Genomic DNA, 13,290 nt, shown 5'->3' with positions numbered 1-13,290 from the left:
CATTTACATATCCATACACATATAAAAATTGTATACATGTGCGTAAGTTTATATCATTGATACACTTGGGCGCGTTCTTATGCCGCAGCCTCACGCTTTCAACCACCCACACCTCCACTCACACCTCCACTCACACCTACACCTACACCCAACCCCGTAGCCCCACCTCCACACCAAAAGCAACTTACACACGTTACACTCTGACAAGCCAGCATTTAAAGTTGAACACACAATTCTTTTTACTTAACATTTTTATATGTGTATTTATATGCAATGGTTTTCAGCACACACAGACACACAGGCACACACACTCACACACTCACACACGCATACACAATACATACAATCACAATCATTGATATCAAATGATGCCACATCAGCAACAAGAGCAGCAGAAGCCAGCAGCAACATGGCGAACAACAACAAGCACAAGGTGCGAGTGGGAAATATGTTATGCCTGCCCGACCCCTCTTCCCTGCCCGAACAACTTTCCATTGGTGCGCCCATGCATGTTTATTATTTCCTCCCGAAACTTGCGCAATTTATGGCAGGAACTTTTTTGTTGACTTTATTTTAAGGAGATGCTACTCCCGCTGCTCTTATTCATCACATTCGAAATTACAATTCTGGCTACCGCGTTCAATTAATTTTTATCGAACGCTACTCCAATACTTTCGAATATGCGGGGGCATATTTGAAAATATGAAAAATTAGTTTTCTAAATAGATTCCGCCTAACTCAACACACTTCTCCAACCTATTCCCCGTTCTGCTCCTCAAAATAGTTTATAGACATGATGAAATATTTTCAAAAATTCCTTCATTTTAAAAGCTACATATACCAAACTTTGAATACGTAATCTATATACTTTTATTTTGAATTTAATTCCAATCGGTTTGGGACCTGGCTACCATCAGCATGATTTCAAAATTACTTGTAGTTCTGTAGAGTGGTCTCATATCTAATAAATGTGAATCTGCCGATTCCGCTGCAAAAAAAAAAAAAATTCTATCGGTCAATGCTAAGAAAACTTTTTAGCGAATCAATTATACAGTACAACACCCACAAGGTGCAGCATAGTTGTTTCCTCATTTGATTACAAATTTTTGTCCGCAATAAAAACAAAATGCAGTCCCTAAAAAAATATGGCATATGCAACATCTGAGGGATCTCTGCTATATTTCTTTATTCGAATCGGCGGTCGTCCAGTACAATTTTTGGGATTTTGGCGATGGTGCTTACAGTTTTTGGGCGTCCCGGAAGCCTCTCCCCTTCCAAGCTTCCATTTTTACAAAAGCATGGATTCCGACTTCGTGAATCAATTGTTGAACGATAGCTATAATAACGTTGAAATGGCTAAAGTAATCCCATTCCCGAAGTTTGGTTAATGTAGAAGGTCATCTTCATGGCTCGGCTAGAAACATTTCGGACTGCCCTCGTATGTAGTTATTTATGTATGAACATGTGAGTGAAAATTTTACAAGCAATCTCCCACAAAAAGCGGTTGTTATTGCTGGAGCAAGAGGAAGAACAAATCGCAGCTGCAACTTGGCGGTGTACTAAGGAAGTCGAATTGTGTGGCTAATAATTTGGCCTGAATTAGCAAGTACTGGTCAAGAATTATATATACCCGTAAATGATCGCAATAATTTGTTTATGAATTCGGCGAATTGCGTGCGAGTATTGACGAAATTATACAAAACAAGGGAGAACGTTACAGTCGAGCAAGCCCGACAGTGTAATACCCTGTACCCAGGTAAACTTCCGTCACTGAGTTATATGCGCCCATAGCAGCAGCAAAAAGAGGAAGAAGAAGAGCGAACTTGTTACTGCAGTTTATGGGGGTTGTACTGGCGAGAATTTGTTTCCCTAATAACTTTTCTTAGAATTGACCGAATTGAATAAAATTTTATACAACAGTAGACAACAGGGGGGGGGGGGGGGGGATTTAAAAAAAAATAAAATAAACTCGTCCTTACTCGGACCTAGGATAATCTGGATACCAACTTTTATATTTTCTGAAATCCTCGCGTTCATCCAGACCGACAGACGGACGGACGGACATGTCTAGATCGATTTCTCTCGTCATGCTGATCAAGAATATATATACTTTATGGGGTCGGAGATGCTTCCTTCTGTATGTTACATACTTTGCACAAACCTAATATACCCTTTTTACCCTACGGGTACAGGGTATAAAAATGAGCTCGAGTTGGCTTAGCAGATTTGGCAATCAAGGACAGACGGACGAAGGAACACGACTAGATTGATGTGTATTGTAATGCTGATTAAGAATATACTTTAAATACATCTGCTGTTGCAATCACTAGGCACATCTGAACACCTTTCTTTAATCTTCTCTTATGGAAAAGAAAGCGAACCTATACTCGTTTTTGTATTAGTATGTAAGTACAAGTAATAGCAATTTTGTTATTTCAATTCATTTAGTTAGTTACTGTTTCTATGGTTTTAAAAGCGAACAAAGTGTACAAAAAATTGTAGAAAGAAATTTTTTTTTCATTTCTTTCGTGCATTGACGCTACTTTCTTAAAAATGGTACTCAAATTTATTTTACTATTAATTATTAGATTGTACTGATGTTTGACGGCCTTCGAGAAGAAAGTATTTCGGCCATGACTAAAATGTTTCCTTTAAGTCCGCCTGTCTGTATATTTTTATCTGTTTCAATCACAGTCAATCATCACATTATTAGAGCTATCGCTCTAAAGGCTTCTTTTTGACAAGCTCGAACAAGATCTGAACTCGTTGCAGTCCAATCGCTACGCGTTTAACCCTTTTAACCCTTCCTAGTGATAAAGACTGGGCTATTGTTTGCCTGAGTGGAGTTACCTTTGATGCTTGCTTGATGTGTTGAAGGTATAAGAGTTAAGCGTTAAAGTGGTTGTAAACAGTTTTTAGAACATTTTAAAAGTTTTATTTACCCAGGACTTTGCTGTCATGGCGTGTGAGGTTTCGAACAACACTTTTTGTAAAATATTTTAGCTAAAAATTTAGAAAACTCTACCAGAGTAAGCCATCCGCATGATTGAATGATGAATTGAATTGAGTGATGAATTGACTTCCCATTGCGGCTTGCTGCTATCCGACGTACAGTCTAACCCCTGCCGATAATCCCTATGAATATGTTGCCGCCTGCTTTGTTCATGGCCTGTTGGGCAATCATCACCAAAAAAAATAAATATAAGCTGCACTATCCACAAATAACCACGTTGTTTAAATTACATTGTTAAACATGAAAAATATTCACGTACATACAGAAGAATGAAAAGTCGCAACAAATTATCAAATCGAAAAAAAACTAAAACCAAAAACAATTAAACTGGAAGAATAATTAAAAAGAAAAATTATAAAATAAGAATAATTTACGCCGTTCTAAGGCGACGTTTTTAACTAAAATTAAATTGTTTGCTAAAGTAAGGCAGTACTTGAGTTTCTTCTTCTTGCAATTACACCGACTTAGCGCAGGCAGCGACGCTTTCGATGCTGAAAGTTATCGAAATTCTTTATACTGTCTATCGACAACAGCTTTAAAACTGTGCTTTCAAGATGGTGATTTGATTTAATTGTGATTTGTGTGTGTGGGTTTTTTTTAAGACACGCAATTGCTAAAAAACAAAATAAATGAATTCTTAGTAGTACTTAATTAATAGTAATAGATCAGTTATGAAATGCAAGAACATTTATACCCTACTAGCAGATCTTGCCCGTCTTTGTTGAGGCGAATGCATAGAAAATTTAAATAATAAAATTTTATAATTTATTGAGATCAATTAGAACAAATCAAAATTTGTGTGAAAAACAATAGATTATCCACCGTTTGTGGCTTAAGAAAGCATCAGCTCGGGCCATCGATATTTTTCATGCTCTACTATTTGCTATGTCTGTGAGTGTGTGTATGTGATTTCCCCAGCTGTTTGATATTTGCACTCTTTTCTATTTATTGTTGCTGCATTTGTAAAGTGAAAAACATATTTCTATATTCCGGAAATCCTTGAATGCCAATTTGAGATATAGATATCGTTATGATGATTACGGACCCCAAATTCGAAATCGATCGGACAACATTTATAACACAAACTTTACATTTGAAAAATAGTGAAGAAATATTAAAACCCCAATAATTCAAGTGCCAAGAAAAAAATACCGAGTAAACAGTTTTTTTTTGTGTTCCTTCATAGATTATAAAATCCAAATTTAAAGATGATCGGTGAAAAAATGAAGAATTTTCAAAAAAACTTTGAAGCTAGTTTTTCCCCCTTTGGAGGTCAAATTTTCCAAAATCCTTTCTTAATGCGCACCAAAACCAAAGTTCAGCTTTCTAGCTCTTCCCGCTTGGGCTGTGGGCTGTTGACGCGGTTTCATTTTGGGCCCCAATATATTTTTACAGGAAAACTCACATATTTCAGTACCCAAGAAAACAAGTATACAAACCAAGTTTGAAGTTAATCAGATGCAAATTGTAGATTTTTCATACAAACGTTGTTTCCTCCTTTGGAGCTAGCATTTTCCAAAACCTCTTCTTAGTGGGCACCTAGCTTCCTAGCTTTTACCGATTGGGCTGTGCGAACAAACGGTTTTATATACATATACTTGTATACAGATATATAATATTTTGTATGAACAACAACCTTTTTGCCTCTAAAAATACTGAAGTGCATGGTTAAAGTGTTATTATCGGCAGATGGTGTTGCATTTCTCATGCGAACTAATTTAAATATACTTTCTATATAGTAGCTTTCGTGCAGAAGCAGTTAAATTTTTAGCTCATTTAGAGGGCGGTTGAAAAAAGAGAAAAAAGAAAAAATATTCAAATGAAAATCTTTGTGATGACAAGGAATGGGTCTTTCCAATTTATTTCCTCAAATCACATTTGCGTGCGTAATATGCGGTTGATATTCCGTGTTCCCTAACGAAACCAATTCAACATGCTTCACAAAATCCACAGCTCGCGTTCTTGAACTTTTTAGACTAGAAGTGTGCCACAAATTTATCCTAATAGAGAGCTGCGCATGTTGGCAGGCACAAATTCATTTGTAAGCAGGCGAACACACACACACATAACCATACATTCATACAAACATATGAATTTATATATATATATATATATGTTTGGTAAATGCAAATCTAAAATATGCGTGCTGCAGCAAAAACTCAACGCAAACCATAACTAGCTCCCCAATTGGCCTCAAAAATGGCTACAAATTTTTCAATGCGGCAAAAATGTTGTGCGCAATTGTTGTTGCAACAATGCTTTTGTTGGCAAGCCTGCTTTTTGTCATTATTATTTTCTATTTTAATTATTTACATAAAAATGCTGGTAAAATGATTGATGACATTGGCAGCCAAGGCAGCCGACGACGATGACGATGGCGATGACGACAATGTGCATTAAGCATACGCCATGTAGTACAGGCTTTACAAAATCATTTTAGTCGTCTACATCTGTGTGTGTGTGTGTTGCGGCCTTTTCGACGTGATCACGATTTTATTTTATTTATTTATGTTTTGTTATTATAAATTGTAAATGAATGAACGAAAAAAAGGAATACACAAGTAAACCGAACAAAAAGTTGTAAATAAATAAAAGAGCAAAATGACGCACAGAACACTGACAAAATGCAACAGCAATGCGGTCAACAGGAAGGAACAGAGGATGTGGAGCAAGAGAATAGGACACAAAGGCGCAGCTAACATTGAAATTGTCTCTGCAGCACAAAAAAAAAAGAAAAAAAAGCAAAACAAATAAAGAAGGGGGCAATAGCGGGGCCAAAGCACGTTCCGCCCATTGTTTATTGTATTTCATGCAGAGCGCAGCGATAAAAATTTTTGCTACTAAAGTATAAATTATGCCAATAACTTTGAATTGGTAAAAAAGCCTTGTAATATATGTATGTACGTACTCGTATAAATACACATACACATGTAAACTTATGTGACAGCAGAGCGGCAACAAAAGCAACCAATACATCAGCAGCTAAGCTCAAAAATGTGATGCAATGTGACAAACGGCCGAGCTATTAGAAATGGGAGCCGTGAATGGATCACGATCCGCTGAATACGCTGTGATTCCGTGCTCGTCCATATAAAGTACTACATATATACGAGTACGAGTATGTTAAGTGCAGCTTCACATGATATACGAGTATGGTATTCGAGTATGTCAGAAACAAAATGGTAGGTTCTTATTTAAAAACCCAAAATTGGTTTTCTCATATGAGTTTCAAATGAATAGATGAAGTAACGATTCCTTTTCTCTTTGGCAATCGGAAGTAGTTTTGAACTAATGTGTAATATGAAAAAAAAAAAAACTAACATTGTAAGTGATATTTTCTGATAAAGTCACATTTACGTTATTTTCTATAAAGTACAAATCGTCTTAGGGCATTTCATATTCGTTAACCATCGACCATAACTAGGATAACATGCGATAGTTATATTTTGAAAAATTTAGGTGCAGCTTAGCTGGCATATATTTTGAATTTCGTTGGCTTTGAATTGGCTCACAATTGAATGCCGTGTACCTAAAAGGTACAAGAATATAATGCACTAAAACAACCAACAAGAAGTTTGTTCAAGAGCCGTTTTTTTAGGTATGCATGAAAATGACTTTTTTTATTCAAACTTTTCTACTCAAAAATGTTTATATACGAGTATACACAAGTATGTATAGGAGGTCAACATAAATCAAGCCGGTATTAGACCTCCCCCTGGTCAGCAGTTTCTTAGAATGTTCCAGTAGACATTGGCGAGTTACGTCATTAGCAATTTGATGTGACCGTCAAAATGCAATGGCGCCACAGGATAAACTGCATTTAGCATCAAGAAAGACATTGAGGAAGCCGTTTAAAGGATTTCATCCATTCCCAATGGACGAGTAACCGGTCTCGCTTTACCAATCATCATGCTTGCGTGCTTGATAGGAACATATTGTAAAAGCTTAGAAGCGATCGGTCTACTTGTTATAGCCTGTACCCAAAGGGTGAAAGGCTATACTAGTTTTGTGCGCATGTATGTAACACACAGAAGGAGGCGTGGCAGACCCCACAAAGTATATATATTCTTGATCAGCATGACAAGCCGAGTCGATATAGCCATGTCCGTCTGTCCGTCTGTCTGTCTGTCTGTATGAACGCAAGGATCTCCGAAAGTATAAGAGCTAGAATAACCAAACTGGGTATACAGATTCTCCTGAGACCGAGAAAGGACGAGTTTGTTCATTTTTTCTGATCCACCCCCCACTCCCCCCCTATTAACGATTTTCTATAACTCCCGTAATTCTTGGAATTTTGAACTGAAATTTGGTAGACACATCCAGTTAGTAATTGTATATCCGTATACCAAGTTTCATTATGATAGAATGATCGGAAAGAAAGTTATAGCCATATAACCAGGCCCAATGCACACATACATACATATGTACAAGTACACAAACACGCATAAGGCAGGATTCTGATGTAAATGTAAATGTATCTATGCATGCATGGAATATTTTATATTTATTTTTGGTTAATTAATTAAATTAATTTAGTTAAATTAAATTAATTAATTAATTTAATTAAATTAATTTAATTACTTTTTTGTGGGGTGGTACAGGGTATTTAAGAGTTGAGCCTGCTCGACTTTAGCATTCCTTTCTTGTTTTTAGATTTTCGAAATTGGCATATACCTCCAGTTGGTGATTATGAGTTCGTATGCCAAGATTCATTATGATAGGTCAATTCTGAAGAAAGTTATAGCCATAAGTAAAATCGCTGCTCATGCGCTGCCTGCAGCTCTGTCGGCAGCGATGCCCGCAGCTGTTGTTGTTGTTGGTGCTTTGGTTCAACTTTGTGCTGCATACATACATATTAACACGCATAGGTACGTGATGTAAATGTATGCTGTTAAAACTGAACATAAACATGTATTCTAATTTAATTGAATTAATTAATTCATTCATTCATTATTTTTAATAATTTAATGTTTTTAAAATTTTTTTTTTTTAATTTTTCTTTTTTGTGGAGAGTACAGGCTATTTTACTGTCGGGCTTGCTCGACTGTAGCGTTCTATCTTGTTTTAATTGTTAAAAAGGACAGACATACTATACTTACAAACAAGCAGATATACAGGCTTTAATGTTCATATCAGTTTTAATACGAGTCACAAATAATTGATGATTAATAGAATATCGTATTTAAATCAAATACAAGTATAAACAACATTAACTTATCCTGTCCTGTGCTCAGTAAAACGAAGCACAGGACAAAAAAGATCGAATGGATCATTAAAGAAACCCAGCCAAAGCACATTGATAGTAAGGTGTTTGAGGAATACAAAGAATAAAAGGAAACATTTACTATATAAGAACATAGAGGTGTGTAAACCTAAGTGTGTGGGTGTGTGTTGTATCTGTCTCGCCCGTCGCTTGTTGTTGTTCTCTGCGCACTTTTTATGGGTCTTTGGGGGTCAATAAATATCGACGGCCGACTTGCTTGCTAACTCCAGCTTAACAGTTCTTATATCCATCTTGTTATGGTTTATTTATACATATTTAGTGTGCTTTTGTCGTCAAAGCTCATCAATGATGCAAAAGTTAACATCGACATAGGAAAAAACGGTTTCCACTGGAAACTTTCCAGTGTATGAAAATAAATATAGCTGCGGAGTTCCCAAACATATTCGCATACTAATAAATTTAAAAATTGTGAAACAAAAATTTGCTGACGTTTGCTATATTTTATTACGATTTAAATTTCCTTGCACAATTTTGCTTCTACTTGTATTCGTTTCTTCTTCTCTCTCTATACCCCTTTATTTCTAATGCTACTAATATGATTATTGATATATATCGGTGTACGTTGGACCTTTACAACTTAAAGATATTCCCTTATGGAATTTTCTTCTATTTTAATCGATCCGATAAATTGAATACAAGATTTGTTGTCTTGATTTTAGAATTCCAAACTTGTCTCTTGTGCCGAAACAAAAATGATTTAATTCCGCGCATAATTTACACAGTTTATGAACTCTATAGTAACTTAATAATAATTTGCTCATAATAAATTCCACTCCCACAATATCTGCTGACACTATGGCTGCCATCTTCCCGATTTTTCAACGATCATGCAGACTTTGCGTCTTACTTTTACCTTTCCAATGGTAATAAGATACTTCGATCGTTCAATAGCGACTATTTCACAAAGGCGATTGCAAAGGCGCCGATCGCTCTGGGCTCTATCGATGTCATTAGCCTTCAGTTAAACTTTATAAATCAGCTTGTACCGGACTAAAAAGCAAAGCTCATCGTGCGGATAATAATATTTAAATATTTTTTAATAATTAAACCAGCACCTTTAATTAATTTAAGCAATACTTGAGACATAACAAATTTGTTCAGGAAAATTTTTTTTAATTGTTATGTCTCTTTGTAATGTAAATAATTTGTTTCGCTAATAACTTTTCTTAGAATTAACCGATTTTTGAAATGTTGCCGGTATTGACGAAATTCTGTAGCTGGGGAAGGAGGGAAAATTCCAAAAAATAAAATACACTCGTCCCCTATCGGACATAGGAGAATCTGGCTACCAACTTTGGTTATTCTAGCTTTTATAGTTTCTGAGATTCTTGCGTTCATCCAGACAGACAGAGGGACGGACAGACGGACGGACATGTCTAGATCGATTTATCTCGTCATGCTGATTCAGAATATATATACTTTATGGGGTCGGAGATGCTTCCTCCTGCATGTTACATACTTTGCACAAACCTAATATACCCTTTTTACCCTACGGGTACAGGGTATAAAAATATAAAAAATTATAAGTGGGCTTTATTCCATGGTTTTCGGAGTCTTTCAACAATTTCTCTCTTGTCCATTTTTTTCTGCCATATAACCATTATTCTATTCTAGTTGTTTTGCAGACAAAACGCATCGACAGTTTGTATAAAGATATGCGAATCAGATTACATATAACAGGGTATGTAGAGTATGTCCATAACTATTGAGGAATAAAATATTAAGTTTAGATGCAACGAAGAGTACGTAAATTCGCCGTAGACAAAGAAATTGTATAGTCTTTTAGTTAAAATGCTGGATTTTGGCAAACAAAATTATAATTGTAGAAAAAAAGTTGTTTTTTTTTTAACTTAAGTAAAGCTAAACTAAATGCTTTTCAAACACACTGTAAGACATCGTGGGTTTCAGAAAGATATGAATTAAGTATGTGAATTGTCTTTTAAACACCAGAGTGCTGTTTAATCCAGTCGCGGAAATAGTAAACACGTGCATAGCCATCTGGATAGATATTGCCACAGCCTCCATAAACAAAACCAGCAATGCCGACTACTTCGCCATTGTAGAGAGCAGGTCCGCCAGAGTCCCCATTGCAGGCACCATTATCTGCCGGGTGCAATAGGCATAGAATTCCAGGCTTGCCCCAACCGATGCGGTTTTCGCACTCCTCAAGCGACGCCGAGGTCAGTGTGTTCCATTGTAAGTAACGCGGCAGATCGCCTCCAGCCTTAATACGACCCCATCCCGAAATGATGATATCAGCATTGGCAGGCGTATACACAGAAGCCAATCTTACTGGCTGGAGAGTTTCCGTATAGATGAAGGGCTCGTCCACACGCAAGAGAGCAACATCATTCAAGAAATTGCCGTAGTCCTCATGAACAATAATCTCCACAACATTGACAAGGACTCCGCCCGCAAGGCGATCATTGGTGCCAGCTCGAATGCTAAACCGCTCCTTGGGATATGTATAGTACTCGTTGTTCTCATCAAAGCTACCCACACAGTGGGCAGCCGTCAAAACCCACTCGCGACCGATAATCGAACCTCCACAGCTATGCGAACCACCGTTACGCAACGATATCTGATGCGGAAATTGCGCGTATGTCGCATCTTCGCCGCCAACGACGCGTCCAGTGATCCCGTTTGGAGCCCCGAGCGCGCAGGCCAACAATGAGGCAATAGCCAGAGAAAGAACTAATCGGTGTCGCTGCATCATGTATAGCTCGAGTTTTTTCGCACTGAGGCGCACTCTCGATGCTCGCTAGCTTTTATATTCGCGTTCTAAGTCGCGTTTATTTATGATGCCCTTATAATCGAACTGAAGCGCACAACCGATAGGAGTGTAGTTTGCGATCTAATCTAATCGCAGGTCTTAGTTCTGAATTTATGTGTGGCTTGATCAGTGTGGTCGTCGCAAGTCTATATCTAATCACAAAACATGAATGAAATGCTACGCTTGTGCGCGAACTACTCTTGAAAACCCCTGCATTCACTGCACTATTGTTATTATTTAATCATTTTATTTGGCAACAACAATTCCAAAAATTACAGCACCTATGCGAAATTATTAATATCCGTGTATATATCCGTGTAAGAGGTGCACAAAAAAATAATATATTTTCTTTTCTTTTCTTCGACTGAGTAGAATGCGATTACCAAATTTGGTTACTCCAGCTCTTCTGCGTTCCGAGATCGTTGAGGTCGGACAAACGCCTCATCATACTGATCAAGAATATACGTTTATAACTGGTGCGGTCTGCCACGCCTTCTTCTAGTTGCGACATACATCCCCACCAAACTAGTATACCCTTTGGTAAAGAGTATGAGCAACATTGACACACTTTTGCATGCCATCCCAGATATCGTTTTCAAATTGTCATTCATTATTGATGTTAATGCCAACTGCAAATCAGTCAAAACAACGACAGTCATTCAGCTAAATAAATAAAATCTATTTTTAGTGACAAATTAAAAACGTAGCCTTTATCAACTATCTATCGTTGAGGGTTTTCCCAAAAAGAAATCTTCAAATGAAATTTCAAAAATAATTTCCACGCATTTTAATGACATAGTTTATTAGATTTCGTGTAAAAGCTATCCTAAATGGAAAAAAAAAAACTAAATAGCAGACTTTTTTGTTCCCCAACTTAATCTGGTGAAATTATAGCCGATTGTGCATATTGATAATAAAATATTTGAAAATATTCCCCTGCTAATACAAGATTTACGAGTTTATGCGCAATATTCGCGGAACCGCGTGGTATGACGGTTCAATGTCTTTGATGAAGCCGAGTTCCTGTTTTTCTCTGTCTAACCATCTATCTGTCTGAATGAGCATAAGAGTCTCGAAAAGTACGATAAATAGGGAACTCGAAACGCTGCCCATGCTTTGCTAGCAGCTGATGTGGTTGTTAATGCCTTGATTTAACTCCTGGGTGCCTAGGTTGCCCTTATATTACAAGAAGAATAAACGCTCCCTTTTTTGCTTCCTTGCTGCGCGTTTTACTACGACGAACGACGACATATAACAAATTTTTATACTCTGTACATGAAATGTACAAGAGTATATTAGGTTTGCGGGAGCTGAAAAATGTAACAGGCAGAAGGAGGCGTGGCAGACCCCACAAAGTATATATATTCTTGATCAGCGTGACAAGACGAGTCGATCTAGCCCTGTCTGTCTGTCTGTCCGTCTGTCCGTCCGTATGAACACCTGGATCTCAGAGACTATAAGAGATAGAGACACCAAATTTTGCACAAAGATGCGTTATGTGTGTATTCTATACGAGTTTTATTTTTTTGATTTTCCCCCCCACTTCCCCCCTATGGGGGTTTTCCCGATTTTCCATTCGTATAATCGCCTATATCTCGGAGACTATAAGACCTAGGAACACCAAATTAGTCCAAGGTGCCTTGTGTGAATACGCAGAAAATGTATATTTTGGAATTTCCCTCCCTCCTCCCTCTCCACCGCAAATGCGATTTTCTCTAACTCCCGTAATTCTTGGAATTTCGAACTAAAATTTTGGAAATACCCCCAGTTAGTAATTATGTGTTCGTATGCCAAGTTTCACTATGATAGACCGATTTGCCAAGAAGTTATAGCCATAAATATATTTGCTGCTGCAGCGCTGCTCAAGCGCTGCTCAAGCGCTGCTCAAGCGCTGCCCGCGGCTGTTGTTGATGTTGCTGTTTGGTTGACTGCGAAAATGCTTACACAGACACGAATTGATGCGCATAGGCATACATACACTCACACAGACGCAATTGCTATGTAAATGTGCAATTATACACCCTTTACGTGAGTTCGAATACCGAGAGGTAAAATCGATCAAATTTTTTTTATTTTTTTTTTTTATTTTTATTTTCTATGATTATTGTAAACATATGTACAGAGTATTTCAAAGTCGGGACACCCGACTTTAGCTTTTTTACTTGTTTGATTGGTTGCTATGGTTGAAAAGGTCTAGGAGTTCATAAGGACGATCTGGTC

The 13,290-nt window shown here is 37.2% G+C and overlaps 1 protein-coding gene across 1 annotated transcript; it reads right to left on the bottom strand.

Annotated features, from left to right (window-relative positions):
- Positions 1–10,096: 10,096 nt before the first annotated feature.
- LOC115627698 (serine protease SP24D-like) lies at positions 10,097–11,010 on the bottom strand. The gene has a single exon (XM_030523441.1). The coding sequence runs from the start codon at positions 11,008–11,010 to the stop codon at positions 10,237–10,239; it is 774 nt and encodes a 257-aa protein (XP_030379301.1). The 3' UTR covers positions 10,097–10,236.
- Positions 11,011–13,290: the final 2,280 nt, after the last annotated feature.

Source organism: Scaptodrosophila lebanonensis, unplaced genomic scaffold, assembly GCF_003285725.1.
Source record: "Scaptodrosophila lebanonensis strain 11010-0011.00,11010-0021.00 unplaced genomic scaffold, SlebRS2 tig00000096-arrow-pilon, whole genome shotgun sequence".
NCBI lineage: Eukaryota > Metazoa > Arthropoda > Insecta > Diptera > Drosophilidae > Scaptodrosophila > Scaptodrosophila lebanonensis.
The sequence above is the reverse complement of the archived record's forward strand: the minus strand, read 5'-3'. Positions and strand labels throughout refer to the sequence as shown.

Bases quoted from the DNA above. Each gene is read 5' to 3' on its own strand.
- LOC115627698 (XM_030523441.1), bottom strand. From the start codon at position 11,010: ATGCAGCGACACCGATTAGTTCTTTCTCTGGCTATTGCCTCATTGTTG.